The sequence below is a fragment of the Anomaloglossus baeobatrachus genome, chromosome 3, assembly GCF_048569485.1.
Source record: "Anomaloglossus baeobatrachus isolate aAnoBae1 chromosome 3, aAnoBae1.hap1, whole genome shotgun sequence".
Taxonomy (NCBI): domain Eukaryota; kingdom Metazoa; phylum Chordata; class Amphibia; order Anura; family Aromobatidae; genus Anomaloglossus; species Anomaloglossus baeobatrachus.
In genome coordinates this window covers 18589121-18607478 of record NC_134355.1, presented here as the reverse complement: position 1 = coordinate 18607478, position 18358 = coordinate 18589121, and the positions used below count along the sequence as shown (strand labels likewise).

The 18358-nt window shown below is 53.2% G+C and overlaps 1 protein-coding gene across 4 annotated transcripts in view; it reads right to left on the bottom strand.

Annotated features, from left to right (window-relative positions):
- Positions 1–18358, bottom strand: part of BABAM2 (BRISC and BRCA1 A complex member 2) — a 177084-nt gene that overhangs the window by 73752 nt on the left and 84974 nt on the right. For all 4 annotated transcript variants that reach the window (XM_075337923.1, XM_075337925.1, XM_075337926.1 and 1 more), the window contains exon 7: positions 4070–4179. In XM_075337923.1, coding sequence (XP_075194038.1) covers positions 4070–4179 — 110 coding nt within the window. The remainder of the gene's footprint in view (positions 1–4069; positions 4180–18358) is intronic.

Here is an 18358-nt window from a genome sequence, read left to right as displayed (position 1 = left end):
TCAGAAAGTCTCTCCATCCACCATGCTTTACACTGCAGCTGTGTTCCCTCAGGATACTGCTATGATGTGTCACTCCAGCCTCAGTGCTCCTGCCCATCAGAAAGTCTCTCTATCCACCATGCTTTACACTGCAGCTATGTTCCCTCAGGATACTGCTATGATGTGTCACTCCAGCCTGAGTGCTCCTGCTCAACAGAAAGTCTCTCCATCCACCATGCTTTACACTGCAGCTGTGTTCCCTCAGGATACTGCTATGATGGGTGACTCCAGCCTCAGTGCTCCTGCCCATCAGAAAGTCTCTCCATCCACCATGCTTTACACTGCAGCTGTGTTCCCTCAGGATACTGCTATGATGTGTCACTCCAGCCTCAGTGCTCCTGCCCATCAGAAAGTCTCTCTATCCACCATGCTTTACACTGCAGCTATGTTCCCTCAGGATACTGCTATGATGTGTCACTCCAGCCTCAGTGCTCCTGCTCAACAGAAAGTCTCTCTATCCACCATGCTTTACACTGCAGCTATGTTCCCTTTCTATACTGCTATGATGTGTCACTCCAGCCTGAGTGCTCCTGCCCATCAGAAAGTCTCTCTATCCACCATGCTTTACACTGCAGCTATGTTCCCTCAGGATACTGCTATGATGTGTCACTCCAGCCTCAGTGCTCCTGCTCAACAGAAAGTCTCTCTATTCACCATGCTTTACACTGCAGCTATGTTCCCTTTCTATACTGCTATGATGTGTCACTCCAGCCTGAGTGCTCCTGCCCATCAGAAAGTCTCTCTATCCACCATGCTTTACACTGCAGCTGTGTTCCCTCAGGATACTGCTATGATGTGTCACTCCAGCCTCAGTGCTCCTGCCCATCAGAAAGTCTCTCTATCCACCATGCTTTACACTGCAGCTATGTTCCCTCAGGATACTGCTATGATGTGTCACTCCAGCCTGAGTGCTCCTGCCCATCAGAAAGTCTCTCTATCCACCATGCTTTACACTGCAGCTATGTTCCCTCAGGATACTGCTATGATGTGTCACTCCAGCCTCAGTGCTCCTGCCCATCAGAAAGTCTCTCTATCCACCATGCTTTACACTGCAGCTGTGTTCCCTCAGGATACTGCTATGATGTGTCACTCCAGCCTCAGTGCTCCTGCCCATCAGAAAGTCTCTCCATCCACCATGCTTTACACTGCAGCTGTGTTCCCTCAGGATACTGCTATGATGTGTCACTCCAGCCTCAGTGCTCCTGCCCATCAGAAAGTCTCTCTATCCACCATGCTTTACACTGCAGCTATGTTCCCTCAGGATACTGCTATGATGTGTCACTCCAGCCTCAGTGCTCCTGCTCAACAGAAAGTCTCTCTATACACCATGCTTTACACTGCAGCTATGTTCCCTCAGGATACTGCTATGATGTGTCACTCCAGCCTCAGTGCTCCTGCCCATCAGAAAGTCTCTCTATCCACCATGCTTTACAATGCAGCTGTGTTCCCTCAGGATACTGCTATGATGTGTCACTCCAGCCTCAGTGCTCCTGCCCATCAGAAAGTCTCTCTATCCACCATGCTTTACACTGCAGCTGTGTTCCCTTTCTATACTGCTATGATGTGTCACTCCAGCCTGAGTGCTCCTGCCCATCAGAAAGTCTCTCTATCCACCATGCTTTACACTGCAGCTGTGTTCCCTCAGGATACTGCTATGATGTGTCACTCCAGCCTGAGTGCTCCTGCCCATCAGAAAGTCTCTCTATCCACCATGCTTTACACTGCAGCTATGTTCCCTCAGGATACTGCTATGATGTGTCACTCCAGCCTGAGTGCTCCTGCCCATCAGAAAGTCTCTCTATCCACCATGCTTTACACTGCAGCTATGTTCCCTCAGGATACTGCTATGATGTGTCACTCCAGCCTCAGTGCTCCTGCTCAACAGAAAGTCTCTCTATACACCATGCTTTACACTGCAGCTATGTTCCCTCAGGATACTGCTATGATGTGTCACTCCAGCCTCAGTGCTCCTGCCCATCAGAAAGTCTCTCTATCCACCATGCTTTACAATGCAGCTGTGTTCCCTCAGGATACTGCTATGATGTGTCACTCCAGCCTCAGTGCTCCTGCCCATCAGAAAGTCTCTCTATCCACCATGCTTTACACTGCAGCTGTGTTCCCTTTCTATACTGCTATGATGTGTCACTCCAGCCTGAGTGCTCCTGCCCATCAGAAAGTCTCTCTATCCACCATGCTTTACACTGCAGCTGTGTTCCCTCAGGATACTGCTATGATGTGTCACTCCAGCCTGAGTGCTCCTGCCCATCAGAAAGTCTCTCTATCCACCATGCTTTACACTGCAGCTATGTTCCCTCAGGATACTGCTATGATGTGTCACTCCAGCCTGAGTGCTCCTGCCCATCAGAAAGTCTCTCTATCCACCATGCTTTACACTGCAGCTATGTTCCCTCAGGATACTGCTATGATGTGTCACTCCAGCCTCAGTGCTCCTGCCCATCAGAAAGTCTCTCTATCCACCATGCTTTACACTGCAGCTATGTTCCCTCAGGATACTGCTATGATGTGTCACTCCAGCCTCAGTGCTCCTGCCCATCAGAAAGTCTCTCTATCCACCATGCTTTACACTGCAGCTGTGTTCCCTCAGGATACTGCTATGATGTGTCACTCCAGCCTCAGTGCTCCTGCTCAACAGAAAGTCTCTCCATCCACCATGCTTTACACTGCAGCTATGTTCCCTCAGTATACTGCTATGATGGGTGACTCCAGCCTCGCTACACGGCTTACCGGGGTCTGCGGGAGTCTGAGGTCCTCCTCCTGTCGTACACATTACTTCGCCCAGTCCCCTGACATTCAGACATGTTTTCAGAGGAGAGAGCAGCTCATGCCCCCCACCACAATGACCTGTCAGCTGACCCTGCTGATAGAGGTGTGTTAAGGCATTATATGTACTGGAGCTCTCAGTCTGCTGCTTTGTCCGCCTCCATGCTTTACACTGCCGCAACATTCCATTTGGAAACAGACATAATGTGTGACGTCGGCTAACCTCACACGTCTTCTGGAGTCTGATGTACTCATTAGAGGCTGACACTGCTGCTCTTTCTGTCCACCATGCTTTACACCGCAGCTTCGGGACTGCTATAATCTGTGACTCCAGCTTAGCTGCGCTGCTTATTGGAGTCTAAGCTGCTCTAGGTTTCGCTATGCTTTAAACTGCAGCTCATCTTACTTTGACTAGTTGAGGTCTTAAACACCAGACTTGCGCCCGTTTCCAGACTTTGGCCCCCTGGGGCACTGCTATGATTGGGGTGACCTCCGGTTTAGCACCACTGTATATTGGGGTCTAAGGAGGTCTGAAGAGTCAAAAGCACAGGCTGCTTCCTTCTCCATCCTCCATGCTTTACACTGCTGCTGTGATCAGAGAGTCCAACTTGGCTGCATCCATCGTTGGAGTTTGATATCGTGTGAAATCCATCAGAAGCTCAGGCTGCTGCTCCGTCCATCCACCATGCTTTACACTGCAGCTAAGCTCCATTTGGATACAGCTATCATTTGTGACTCCACCCTACCTGCACTGCATCTAGAGCACAGAATTACTATGAAATCTACCTATTGTCTCATCTAAAGCCGAGGCTGCGGGTTCAACCCTCCCCCATGCTTTACACTGCAGCTCTGACTGTCTAGAATTATCTGCTGTGTATAGGCAGAAACTGCGCAGGAATTCATAAGTACAGAATAGGGGGAAGAGTTGTAGTTACGGCAATAAACACTCAAAGGATATACTAATCCCTCCTCTGTTAAACCCACTCTTAAAGGGAAAGTCATCCCCAGATAATAAATCATACATCAAAGCAGATACAAGACAGAAATAGGAAAGTAAAATATAAAAATGGGGTTTCCTGCCTTAAAAAACATGGCTGCTTCCAAAAACAGCGCCTCCTCTGACTACAGGTGGGTTGTGGCATTGCAGCTCATCTTCCACATCGCTGGAGCGGAGCTGCAATGGTCGACACAAGCCACTGGCGGCCATGTTTTTTTAGTTCTGGACAATCCCTTTAACTGTCACACTTACTGCTCAACTCGGGGGGACAGGAAGAGTTTTGGGAACACCTGCGTAGCTTCTGCGTCTTCAAAGCTGACCGAGAGCAGAGCGACGTCTTCTCCGGGGTCCTCATTGGCGTCCTGAAAAGATAAAAATGGAGATGGTCACACGGCCGCCGAACCAGCATCGTTATATAGGAAAGCGGTCATCAAACCCCCACCACAGTCGTATACAGGATGGTGACGGCTGTGTACAGGGGCTGATCTCTGGGGGGGGGGGGGGGGGCAACCATGGAAAATAAATTCAAAAGTAGAACATGTGACTTGTAAGGAGTCAAGAGGGAGGAGCCAGTCTCCTGTAGTGCTACCATTACAATGTGGCTCCAGTGGCATCGTGTGCATGTACTCCTGCACTGCAAATATATCTGATGCCAATACAGATGGAATTCTACTCCAGGATGACTCCAAAGGAGACCGGGACCGCCCACGTGACTACTATAGAGTCATACAATCTCGGTAATAATATTCAGCTCCAGCATTGCCTCGTGTATGTGCAGTAAAGCGAGATGGACTGGTCCAGACTAATCTGCTAATCTGCAAAGTCACAAGATTTACAGTGAAAATCCAGGATGACATGACTCCAGAGGAGACTGGGACCGCCCACCGGACTACTTCAAAGTCATGTAGTCCTAACCCTTTACAACTCAGCCTCAGTTGTATTTAGCGCATTTGCAGTAAAGCGAGATATACTTGCTCCGACATCCTCTCCAAACTGTGCCCCAGGGCAGGTGCACCTCCTACAGGGGCAGGTGAACCTCCTACAGGGGCAGGGGAGCGCCTCCTACAGGGGCAGGGGAGCGCCTCCTACAGGGCAGGGGTGTGCCTCCTACAGGGGCAGGGGAGCGCCTCCTACAGGGGCAGGGGAGCGCCTCCTACAGGGGCAGGGGAGCGCCTCCTACAGGGGCAGGGGAACGCCTTCTACAGGGGCAGGGGAGCGCCTCCTACAGGGGTAGGGGAGCACCTCCTACAGGGGCAGGGGAGCGTCACGTACAGGGGCAGGGGAACGCCTCCTACAGGGTGCAGGGGAACGCCTCCTACAGGGGCAGGGGAGAGAATCCTACGGGGCAGGGGAGCACCTCCTACAGGGGCAGGGGAGCGCCTCCTACAGGGGCAGAGGAAAACCTCCTACAGGGGCAGGGGAACGCCTCCTACAGGGGCAGGGGAGAGAATCCTACGGGGCAGGGGAGCACCTCCTACAGGGGCAGGGGAGCGCCTCCTACAGGGGCAGGGGAGCGAATCCTACAGGGGCAGGGGAGCGAATCCTACAGGGGCAGGGGAGCGAATCCTACAGGGGCAGGGGAGCGCCTCCTACCGGGCAGGGGAACGGATCCTACAGGTGCAGGGGGGCGCCTCCTACAGGGGCAGGGGAACACCTCCTACAGGGGCAGGGGAACACCTCCTACAGGGGCAGGGGAAAACCTCCTACAGGGGCAGGGGAGCGCCTTTCTACAGGGGCAGGGGAACGCCTTCTACAGGGGCAGGGGAGCGCCTCCTAAAAGGCGAGTTGTGTCTCCTATGTGGCGGGCTTCGCCTCCTACGTGGCGGGGTGCGCCTCCTATGTGGCGGGGTGCGCCTCCTATGTGGCGGGGTGCGCCTGCTATGTGGCGGGGTGCGCCTCCTACGTGGCGGGGTGTGCCTCCTACGTGGCGGGGTGCGCCTCCTATGTGGCGGGGTGCGCCTCCTATGTGGCGGGGTGCGCCTCCTATGTGGCGGGGTGCGCCTCCTATGTGGCGGGGTGTGCCTCCTATGTGGCGGGGTGCGCCTGCTATGTGGCGGGGTGTGCCTCCTACTGGGAGGGGTGCGCCTGCTATGTGGCGGGGTGTGCCTCCTACTGGGAGGGGTGCGCCTGCTATCTGGCGGGGTGTGCCTCCACAGCAAAAAGAAAGAAAGCATATATGCACTAATATCTATCTCCATATATACATCCAAACAACAGCATAAGTGATGGTATAATGACGCTGTACGCAGAGCGGCGCCGCAGAGCGGTATACACATGTAGTCACTGACCCCGGGGCGGCCGGTAATCACACACATGGGCACTGTGATCACACGACCTAATCCCACGTCCTGGAAGCCGGCCCCCACTTACTGGAAGTGAGGATTAGTGACAGCCGGGCGCCGGCGGCCCGCACAGCAGCCACAACATCTGCGCCAGGAGAGCGGGAGGCCATGGAGTGTGACCGGCGGTGCGATGGGGCCCCACAGGGCGTACGGGCCCCGTGTCAGCGTGTGTACGGCTCCTCACCTCTCCAATCCGCTGCTGCTTCTTCAGTGCTATGTCTTAGTTAAGCCAGCCTCCTCCATCATGGTGAGTGCTAGGAGATACTCGGGTATTAATCAGGTGCTGGCTGAGCTACTGAGGTGGCCCGCATCAGCCTGACCCTCTCACACAATATTAATGATGTGCCCGCACAGGAAACCCCCCCAAACCAGACATGGAGCACCGGTACCGGGGACCCTAATTAAGTCATGTATATTACTAATTTTTCTTGCTCCAATAAATAAAACGAAAAACATATGTTTTCCCTTGGATGAGCCCATAAGAGCGGAGGTCTGCGCTCAGTCGTTACAGCGCCAGGATAGTAACTCAGTGGCAAAGGCAAATACATTGGTCGGGGGTCGTATTAGAAATAAAGCTGAAACAGCAAATAACAGCCGCGCTCCGGGGGACGTGTCACCACCCTCTGCCTGAAAACACCGCCACATCCAGCCAAGAGTGACTCCGATCCTGACACATTCCCACCTTCACACCTCTATATTTAGAGCCGCCACAGCGGGCACCGCGCAGGGTTACACAGAGTTACGCTACCACCCGGGATCCTCACTATCAGGGCGTGACGCGGAGGGAGAAAGGATGGGGGGGGGGAGACAGGATCGGGGGAGAGGGAGACAGGATCGGGGGGGGGGGAGACAGGATCGGGGGGGAGAGACAGGATCGGGGGGGAGAGACGGGATCGGGGGGGAGAGACGGGATCGGGGGGGGAAGACGGGATCGGGGGGGGAAGACGGGATCGGGGGGGGAGACGGGATCGGGGGGAGAGACGGGATCGGGGAGAGACGGGATCGGGGAGAGACGGGATCGGGGAGAGACGGGATCGGGGAGAGACGGGATCAGGGAGAGACGGGATCAGGGAGAGACAGGATCAGGGAGAGACAGGATCGGGGAGAGACAGGATCGGGGGGGGAGACAGGATCGGGGGGGGGAGACAGGATCGGGGGGGGGAGACAGGATCGGGGGGGGGAGACAGGATCGGGGGGGGGAGACAGGATCGGGGGGGGGAGACAGGATCGGGGGGGGGAGACAGGATCGGGGGGGAGACAGGATCGGGGGGGGAGACAGGATCGGGGGGGGAGACAGGATCGGGGGGGGGAGACAGGATCGGGGGGGGAGACAGGATCGGGGGGGGAGACAGGATCGGGGGGGGAGACAGGATCGGGGGGGAGACAGGATCGGGGGGGGGAGACAGGATCGGGGGGGGGAGACAGGATCGGGGGGGGAGACAGGATCGGGGGGGGAGACAGGATCGGGGGGGGAGACAGGATCGGGGGGGGAGACAGGATCGGGGGGGAGACAGGATCGGGGGGGGAGACAGGATCGGGGGGGGAGACAGGATCGGGGGGGGAGACAGGATCGGGGGGGGGAGACAGGATCGGGGGGGGGGAGACAGGATCGGGGGGGGGGAGACAGGATCGGGGGGGGGGGACAGGATCGGGGGGGGGAGACAGGATCGGGGGGGGGGACAGGATCGGGGGGGGGGGGAGACAGGATCGGGGGGGGGGAGACAGGATCGGGGGGTGGGGAGACAGGATCGGGGGGGGAGACAGGATCGGGGGGGGAGACAGGATCGGGGGGGAGACAGGATCGGGGGGGAGACAGGATCGGGGGGAGACAGGATCGGGGGGGGAGACAGGATCGGGGGGGAGACAGGATCGGGGGGGGAGACAGGATCGGGGGGGGGGGGGGGGAGACCGGATCGGGGGGAGACCGGATCGGGGGGAATCAGGACTTAAGGGGAAACTAGATCGAGTGGAGTCAGGATGGATGGGGGGTGTGGGGGAGGGCTAGAGTCAAGATGGGGGAGGGAAGAGTCAGGATGGGGGGGAAGGAAGAGCCAGGATGGGGGGAGGGGAAAAGCTAGGACAGGGGGGGGGTTGAGTCAGGACGGGGGAGGAAAGAGTCAGGACGGGGGGGAAGGGGGTTGGGGGAAGAGTCAGGCCGAGGGGGGATGGGGGAGTCAGGATGGGGGGGCTCAGGACGGGGGAGGGGGGCGGGAGGAAGTGTCAGGACGGGGAGGGGGGGGCAGGGGGGAGTCGGGCAGGGCGTCTCAGTCCCAGCTCCTCAGTGCTGCACACGTCATCTAACCAGAGGGCAGATCCTTACATTTTAGGACTCCTAGGCCATGTGCGCACCCTGAGTATTTGGTTGCAGAGACGTCTGCACCATGCCTGCATCTCTTAGCAGAAGAACGCAGGGTTTTTTCCCTGCGGTTTCTAAGCGTTCTGAGGTGGTAAAAAAGCTGCAAAAAAGAACGGAGACGCTGCAGGACACAATCCTCGCTGTGCAGACTATGCCGGCTTCTCACTGACTCTGCTGCATCAGGATTTGTATGTATTTTTGAGACAAAGCTGCACTAAAAAAGGCGGTAAAAACGTTAAGCAAAAATGTGCATTTTTTTCTGCCAAGAGATGAAGATGCAGTGCAGATATTCCTGCACCTAAACACTCCGCGTGTGCACAGCGCCTTACAGCGGTCACTGAGGAGAAGCGTTACATGTGGCTTCGGAGGCTTCTCCAATTTTGTCAAACTTTAATAATGGAGCGAAGGGAAAAATTTGCTTCGTGTAGAGTAAAATATATAGAAAACTTTATAATCCATCGACTGATTCTATCAAAGCTCTTAACGAATCCTCTGTGATCAAAGGACGAGAAAAGACATAAAAATGAAAGCGATCCTCAGGTCTGTGTGCGGAGGGTGCGGGATCAGCAGTATATGGCGGCTTTATCCTCCCGGCATCGCTCAGGACGCGCTCGGCACAGGGGGATTAAGGTCGTATCTGCTTATAAAGTGTCACCAATTATCCGATCACTGCCTGGCTCCATAATCCCGGCTCCATAATCCCGGCTCCATAATCCCGGCTCCATAATCCCGGCTCCATAATCCCGGCTCCATAATCCCGGCCGCCAGTGCCGCCTCATTCACAAACTGCAGCTGAAAAGAACAATTACACACAAAGCTGCTGCTAGAGCCGCTAATAATCTTTCCCGGATGATGGATGCAGCAGAGCTCAGTGTGTACTGTGCTACATCACTAACTCCGTACAGCGAGGGCAGATAATAATGGGAAATACCGCAGAGTAAGAGGCTTCTAAAAATGGAAATGTTACTTTCTCAAAATTCAGTGACCGCCCGTCTCCTCCATCCTCAGTATTCAGTGACCGCTCGTCTCCTCCATCCTCAGTATTCAGTGACCGCCCCATCTCCTCCATCCTCAGTATTCAGTGACCGCCTGTGTCCTCCATCCTCAGTATTCAGTGACCGCCCGTCTCCTCCATCCTCAGTATTCAGAGACCGCCCGTCTCCTCCATCCTCAGTATTCAGTGACCGCCCGTCTCCTCCATCCTCAGTATTCAGTGACCGCCCGTGTCCTCCATCCTCAGTATTCAGTGACCGCCCGTCTCCTCCATCCTCAGTATTCAGTGACCGCTCGTCTCCTCCATCCTCAGTATTCAGTGACCGCCCATCTCCTCCATCCTCAGTATTCAGTGACCGCCCATCTCCTCCATCCTCAGTATTCAGTGACCGCTCGTCTCCTCCATCCTCAGTATTCAGTGACCGCCCATCTCCTCCATCCTCAGTATTCAGTGACCGCCCGTGTCCTCCATCCTCAGTATTCAGTGACCGCTCGTCTCCTCCATCCTCAGTATTCAGTGACCGCCCGTCTCCTCCATCCTCAGTATTCAGTGACCGCCCATCTCCTCCATCCTCAGTATTCAGTGACCGCCCATCTCCTCCATCCTCAGTATTCAGTGACCGCCCGTCTCCTCCATCCTCAGTATTCAGTGACCGCCCGTCTCCTCCATCCTCAGTATTCAGTGACCGCTCGTCTCCTCCATCCTCAGTATTCAGTGACCGCCCGTCTCCTCCATCCTCAGTATTCAGTGACCGCCCATCTCCTCCATCCTCAGTATTCAGTGACCGCCTGTGTCCTCCATCCTCAGTATTCAGTGACCGCCCGTCTCCTCCATCCTCAGTATTCAGTGACCGCCCGTCTCCTCCATCCTCAGTATTCAGTGACCGCCATTCTCCTCCATCCTCAGTATTCAGTGACCGCCTGTGTCCTCCATCCTCAGTATTCAGTGACCGCCCGTCTCCTCCATCCTCAGTATTCAGTGACCGCTCGTCTCCTCCATCCTCAGTATTCACTGACCGCCCATCTCCTCCATCCTCAGTATTCAGTGACCACCCGTCTCCTCCATCCTCAGTATACAGTGACCGCCCATCTCCTCCATCCTCAGTATTCAGTGACCGCTCGTCTCCTCCATCCTCAGTATTCAGTGACCGCCCATCTCCTCCATCCTCAGTATTCAGTGACCGCCTGTGTCCTCCATCCTCAGTATTCAGTGACCGCTCGTCTCCTCCATCCTCAGTATTCAGTGACCGCCCGTCTCCTCCATCCTCAGTATTCAGTGACCGCCCATCTCCTCCATCCTCAGTATTCAGTGACCGCCCGTCTCCTCCATCCTCAGTATTCAGTGACCGCTCGTCTCCTCCATCCTCAGTATTCAGTGACCGCCCGTCTCCTCCATCCTCAGTATTCAGTGACCGCCCATCTCCTCCATCCTCAGTATTCAGTGACCGCCCATCTCCTCCATCCTCAGTATTCAGTGACCGCTCGTCTCCTCCATCCTCAGTATTCAGTGACCGCCCATCTCCTCCATCCTCAGTATTCAGTGACCGCCTGTGTCCTCCATCCTCAGTATTCAGTGACCGCCCGTCTCCTCCATCCTCAGTATTCAGTGACCGCTCATCTCCTCCATCCTCAGTATTCAGTGACCGCCCGTCTCCTCCGTCCTCAGTATCCAGTGACCGCCCGTCTCCTCCGTCCTCAGTATTCAGTGACCGCCCGTCTCCTCCATTCTCAGTATTCAGTGACCGCCCGTCTCCTCCATCCTCAGTATTCAGTGACCGCCCGTCTCCTCCGTCCTCAGTATTCGGTCACTGCCGTCTCCTCCGTCTTCAGTATTCAGTGACCGCCCGTCTCCTCCGTCCTCAGTATTCAGTGACCGCCCGTCTCCTCCATTCTCAGTATTCAGTGACCGCCCGTCTCCTCCATCCTCAGTATTCAGTGACCGCCCGTCTCCTCCGTCCTCATTATTCGGTCACTGCCCGTCTCCTCCATCCTCAGTATTCAGTGATCGCCCCGTCTCCTCCATCCTCAGTATTCGGTCACTGCCCGTCTCCTCCATCCTCAGTATTCAGTGACCACCCGTCTCCTCCGTCCTCAGTATTCAGTGACCGCCCGTCTCCTCCATCCTCAGTATTCAGTGACCGCCCGTCTCCTCCATCCTCAGTATTCAGTGATCGCCCGTCTCCTCCATCCTCAGTATTCAGTGATCGCCCGTCTCCTCCATCCTCAGTATTCGGTCACTGCCAGTCTCCTCCATCCTCAGTATTCGGTCACTGCCAGTCTCCTCCATCCTCAGTATTCAGTGACCGCCCGTCTCCTCCGTCATCAGTATTCAGTGATCACCCGTCTCCTCCATCCTCAGTATTCAGTGATCGCCCGTCTCCTCCATCCTCAGTATTCGGTCACTGCCCGTCTCCTCCATCCTCAGTATTCAGTGATCGCCCGTCTCCTCCATCCTCAGTATCCAGTGATCACCCATCTCCTCTGTCCTCAGTATCCAGTGATCGCTCGTCTCCTCCGTCCTCAGTATCCAGTGATCGCTCGTCTCCTCCGTCCTCAGTATTCAATGACTGCCCGTCTCCTCCATCCTCAGTATTCGGTCACTGCCCGTGTCCCCCATCCCCAGTATTCGGTCACTGGCCGTGTCCCCCATCCTCAGTATTCGGTCACTGGCCGTGTCCCCCATCCTCAGTATTTAGTGACCGCCCGTCTCCTCCATCCTCAGTATTCAGTGACCGCTCGTCTCCTCCATCCTCAGTATTCAGTGACCACCAGTCTCCTCCATCCTCAGTATCCAGTGATCGCTCGTCTCCTCCGTCCTCAGTATTCAGTGACCGCCCGTCTCCTCCATCCTCAGTATTCAGTGATGGCCCGTCTCCTCCATCCTCAGTATTCAGTGACCGCCCGTCTCCTCCATCCTCAGTATTCAGTGACCACCCGTCTCCTCCATCCTCAGTATTCAGTAACCTCCTGTTTCCTCCATCCTCAGTATTCAGTGACCGCCCGTCTCCTCCATCCTCAGTATTCAGTAACCTCCTGTTTCCTCCATCCTCAGTATTCAGTGACCGCCCGTCTCCTCCATCCTCAGTATTCAGTGACCTCCTGTTTCCTCTGTCCTCACTATTCAATAACTGCCTGTCTCCTCCATCCTCAGTATTTAGTGACCGCCCGTCTCCTCCATCCTCAGTATTTGGTGACTGCCCGTCTCCTCCATCACTTCTTCTCGTCACTTGTACACTGGTTCTGGAGGAGCTCGGCAGGAGGTTGTTCCAAACATCTTGGAGACCTGACCCCCGATCTTCTGTGTATGAGGTTTGTGCGGATCCTTCTGTCTCTTGATCCCAGACAGTCGGGAGGATGTGAGATCAGGGCTCTGGAATCCTCGTTCTTCTTTACTCTGAGGATCGTTCTTAATGGCTTTGGCTGGAGGAAAGCAGAGACCGGCGGGGGCTTGTGCACATCGGAGAGGGAGTGCTGGGGTATTGGTAAGGTACAGGTGGGGTATTGGTAAGGTACAGGTGGGGTATTGGTAAGGTATAGCTGGGGTATTGGTAAGGTATAGGTGGGGTATTGGTAAGGTATAGGCGGGGTATTGGTAAGGTATAGGCGGGGTATTGGTAAGGTATAGGCGGGGTATTGGTAAGGTACAGGCGGGGTATTGGTAAGGTAGAGGTGGGGTATTGGTAAGGTACAGGTGGGGTATTGGTAAGGTATAGGTGGGGTATTGGTAAGGTATAGGTGGGGTATTGGTAAGGTATAGGTGGGGTATTGGTAAGGTAGAGGTGGGGTATTGGTAAGGTAGAGGCGGGGTATTGGTAAGGTAGAGGCGGGGGTATTGGTAAGGTACAGGTGGGGTATTGGTAAGGTAGAGGTGGGGTATTGGTAAGGTATAGGTGGGGTATTGGTAAGGCAAAGGCGGGGTATTGGTAAGGCATAGGCGGGGTATTGGTAAGGTAGAGGCGGGGTATTGATAAGGTACAGGTGGGGTATAGGTAAGGTATAGGTGGGGTATTGGTAAGGTACAGGTGGGGTACTGGTAAGGTACAGGTGGGGTACTGGTAAGGTACAGGTGGGGTACTGGTAAGGTACAGGTGGGGTATTGGTAAGGTAGAGGCAGGGTATTGGTAAGGTATAGGCGGGGTATTGGTAAGGTATAGGCGGGGTATTGGTGAGGTAGAGGCGGGGTATTGGTATGGTACAGGTGGGGTATTGGTAAGGTATAGGTGGGGTATTGGTAAGGTAGAGGCGGGGTATTGGTAAGGTATAGGTGGGGTATTGGTAAGGTATAGGTGGGGTATTGGTAAGGTACAGGTGGGGTATTGGTAAGGTAGAGGTGGGGTATTGGTAAGGTAGAGGTGGGGTATTGGTAAGGTATAGGTGGGGTATTGGTAAGGTAGAGGTGGGGTATTGGTAAGGTATAGGTGGGGTATTGGTAAGGTACAGGCGGGGTATTGGTAAGGTACAGGCGGGGTATTGGTAAGGTACAGGCGGGGTATTGGTAAGGTAGAGGTGGGGTATTGGTAAGGTATAGGTGGGTATTGGTAAGGTAGAGGCGGGGTATTGGTAAGGTAGAGGTGGGGTATTGGTAAGGCATAGGTGGGTATTGGTAAGGCATAGGTGGGTATTGGTAAGGTATAGGTGGGGTATTGGTAAGGTATAGGTGGGGTATTGGTAAGGTATAGGTGGGTATTGGTAAGGTATAGGTGGGGTATTGGTAAGGTATAGGTGGGGTATTGGTAAGGTATAGGTGGGTATTGGTAAGGTATAGGTGGGGTATTGGTAAGGTATAGGTAAGGTATAGGTGGGGTATAGGTGGGGTATTGGTAAGGTATAGGTAAGGTATAGGTGGGGTATAGGTGGGGTATTGGTAAGGTACAGGTGGGGTATAGGTAAGGTATAGGTGGGGTATAGGTAAGGTATAGGTGGGGTATTGGTAAGGTATAGGTGGGGTATTGGTAAGGTATAGGTGGGGTATTGGTAAGGTAGAGGTGGGGTATTGGTAAGGTGTAGGTGGGGTATTGGTAAGGTATAGGTGGGGTATAGGTAAGGTACAGGTGGGGTATTGGTAAGGTATAGGTGGGGTATTGGTAAGGTATAGGTGGGGTATTGGTAAAGTATAGGTGGGGTATTGGTAAGGTATAGGTGGGGTATTGGTAAGGCATAGGTGGGGTATTGGTAAGGCATAGGTGGGCTATTGGTAAGGTATAGGTGGGCTATTGGTAAGGTATAGGTGGGCTATTGGTAAGGTATAGGTGGGGTATTGGTAAGGTATAGGTGGGGTATTGGTAAGGTATAGGTGGGGTATTGGTAAGGTATAGGTGGGTATTGGTAAGGTATAGGTGGGGTATTGGTAAGGTATAGGTGGGGTATTGGTAAGGTATAGGTGGGTATTGGTAAGGTATAGGTGGGGTATTGGTAAGGTAGAGGTGGGGTATTGGTAAGGTGTAGGTGGGGTATTGGTAAGGTATAGGTGGGGTATAGGTAAGGTACAGGTGGGGTATTGGTAAGGTATAGGTGGGGTATTGGTAAGGTAGAGGTGGGGTATTGGTAAGGTACAGACGGGGTATTGGTAAGGTATAGGTGGGGTATTGGTAAGGTATAGGTGGGGTATTGGTAAGGTATAGGTGGGTATTGGTAAGGTATAGGTGGGGTATTGGTAAGGTATAGGTGGGTATTGGTAAGGTATAGGTGGGGTATTGGTAAGGTATAGGTGGGGTATTGGTAAGGTATAGGTGGGGTATTGGTAAGGTATAGGTGGGGTATTGGTAAGGCATAGGTGGGGTATTGGTAAGGCATAGGTGGGCTATTGGTAAGGTATAGGTGGGCTATTGGTAAGGTATAGGTGGGCTATTGGTAAGGTATAGGTGGGGTATTGGTAAGGTATAGGTGGGGTATTGGTAAGGTATAGGTGGGGTATTGGTAAGGTATAGGTGGGTATTGGTAAGGTATAGGTGGGGTATTGGTAAGGTATAGGTGGGGTATTGGTAAGGTACAGGTGGGGTACTGGTAAGGTACAGGTGGGGTACTGGTAAGGTACAGGTGGGGTATTGGTAAGGTAGAGGCGGGGTATTGGTAAGGTAGAGGTGGGGTATTGGTAAGGTAGAGGTGGGGTATTGGTAAGGTATAGGTGGGGTATTGGTAAGGTAGAGGCAGGGTATTGGTAAGGTAGAGGCGGGGTATTGGTAAGGTATAGGCGGGGTATTGGTGAGGTAGAGGCGGGGTATTGGTATGGTACAGGTGGGGTATTGGTAAGGTATAGGTGGGGTATTGGTAAGGTAGAGGCGGGGTATTGGTAAGGTATAGGTGGGGTATTGGTAAGGTATAGGTGGGGTATTGGTAAGGTACAGGTGGGGTATTGGTAAGGTAGAGGTGGGGTATTGGTAAGGTAGAGGTGGGGTATTGGTAAGGTATAGGTGGGGTATTGGTAAGGTAGAGGTGGGGTATTGGTAAGGTATAGGTGGGGTATTGGTAAGGTACAGGCGGGGTATTGGTAAGGTACAGGCGGGGTATTGGTAAGGTACAGGCGGGGTATTGGTAAGGTAGAGGTGGGGTATTGGTAAGGTACAGGCGGGGTATTGGTAAGGCATAGGTGGGTATTGGTAAGGTATAGGTGGGTATTGGTAAGGTATAGGTGGGGTATTGGTAAGGTATAGGTGGGGTATTGGTAAGGTATAGGTGGGTATTGGTAAGGTATAGGTGGGGTATTGGTAAGGTATAGGTGGGGTATTGGTAAGGTATAGGTGGGTATAGGTAAGGTATAGGTGGGGTATAGGTGGGGTATTGGTAAGGTATAGGTAAGGTATAGGTGGGGTATAGGTGGGGTATTGGTAAGGTACAGGTGGGGTATAGGTAAGGTATAGGTGGGGTATAGGTAAGGTATAGGTGGGGTATAGGTAAGGTAGAGGTGGGGTATTGGTAAGGTATAGGTGGGGTATTGGTAAGGTAGAGGTGGGGTATTGGTAAGGTGTAGGTGGGGTATTGGTAAGGTATAGGTGGGGTATAGGTAAGGTACAGGTGGGGTATTGGTAAGGTATAGGTGGGGTATTGGTAAGGTAGAGGTGGGGTATTGGTAAGGTACAGGCGGGGTATTGGTAAGGTATAGGTGGGGTATTGGTAAGGTATAGGTGGGGTATTGGTAAGGTATAGGTGGGTATTGGTAAGGTATAGGTGGGGTATTGGTAAGGTATAGGTGGGTATTGGTAAGGTATAGGTGGGGTATTGGTAAGGTATAGGTGGGGTATTGGTAAGGTATAGGTGGGGTATTGGTAAGGTATAGGTGGGGTATTGGTAAGGCATAGGTGGGGTATTGGTAAGGTATAGGTGGGCTATTGGTAAGGTATAGGTGGGCTATTGGTAAGGTATAGGTGGGGTATTGGTAAGGTATAGGTGGGGTATTGGTAAGGTATAGGTGGGGTATTGGTAAGGTATAGGTGGGGTATTGGTAAGGTATAGGTGGGTATTGGTAAGGTATAGGTGGGGTATTGGTAAGGTATAGGTGGGGTATTGGTAAGGTATAGGTGGGGTATTGGTAAGGTATAGGTGGGTATTGGTAAGGTATAGGCGGGGTATTGGTAAGGTATAGGTGGGTATTGGTAAGGTATAGGTGGGGTATTGGTAAGGTATAGGCGGGGTATTGGTAAGGTATAGGTGGGTATTGGTAAGGTATAGGTGGGGTATTGGTAAGGTATAGGTGGGGTATTGGTAAGGTATAGGTGGGGTATTGGTAAGGCATAGGTGGGGTATTGGTAAGGTATAGGTGGGCTATTGGTAAGGTATAGGTGGGCTATTGGTAAGGTATAGGTGGGCTATTGGTAAGGTATAGGTGGGGTATTGGTAAGGTATAGGTGGGGTATTGGTAAGGTATAGGTGGGGTATTGGTAAGGTATAGGTGGGGTATTGGTAAGGTATAGGTGGGTATTGGTAAGGTATAGGTGGGGTATTGGTAAGGTACAGGTGGGGTACTGGTAAGGTACAGGTGGGGTACTGGTAAGGTACAGGTGGGGTACTGGTAAGGTACAGGTGGGGTATTGGTAAGGTAGAGGCGGGGTATTGGTAAGGTAGAGGTGGGGTATAGGTAAGGTAGAGGTGGGGTATTGGTAAGGTATAGGTGGGGTATTGGTAAGGTAGAGGTGGGGTATTGGTAAGGTGTAGGTGGGGTATTGGTAAGGTATAGGTGGGGTATAGGTAAGGTACAGGTGGGGTATTGGTAAGGTATAGGTGGGGTATTGGTAAGGTAGAGGTGGGGTATTGGTAAGGTATAGGTGGGGTATTGGTAAGGTATAGGTGGGCTATTGGTAAGGTATAGGTGGGGTATTGGTAAGGTATAGGTGGGGTATTGGTAAGGTATAGGTGGGGTATTGGTAAGGTATAGGTGGGGTATTGGTAAGGTATAGGTGGGGTATTGGTAAGGCATAGGTGGGGTATTGGTAAGGTGTATAGGTGGGGTATTGGTAAGGTAGAGGTGGGGTATTGGTAAGGTATAGGCGGGGTATTGGTAAGGTATAGGCGGGTATTGGTAAGGTATAGGTGGGGTATTGGTAAGGTATAGGTGGGGTATTGGTAAGGTATAGGTGGGGTATTGGTAAGGTATAGGTGGGGTATTGGTAAGGTATAGGTGGGGTATTGGTAAGGCATAGGTGGGGTATTGGTAAGGTGTATAGGTGGGGTATTGGTAAGGTATAGGTGGGGTATTGGTAAGGTATAGGTGGGGTTTTGGTAAGGTATAGGTGGGGTATTGGTAAGGTATAGGTGGGGTATTGGTAAGGCATAGGTGGGGTATTGGTAAGGTGTATAGGTGGGGTATTGGTAAGGTATAGGTGGGGTATTGGTAAGGTATAGGTGGGGTTTTGGTAA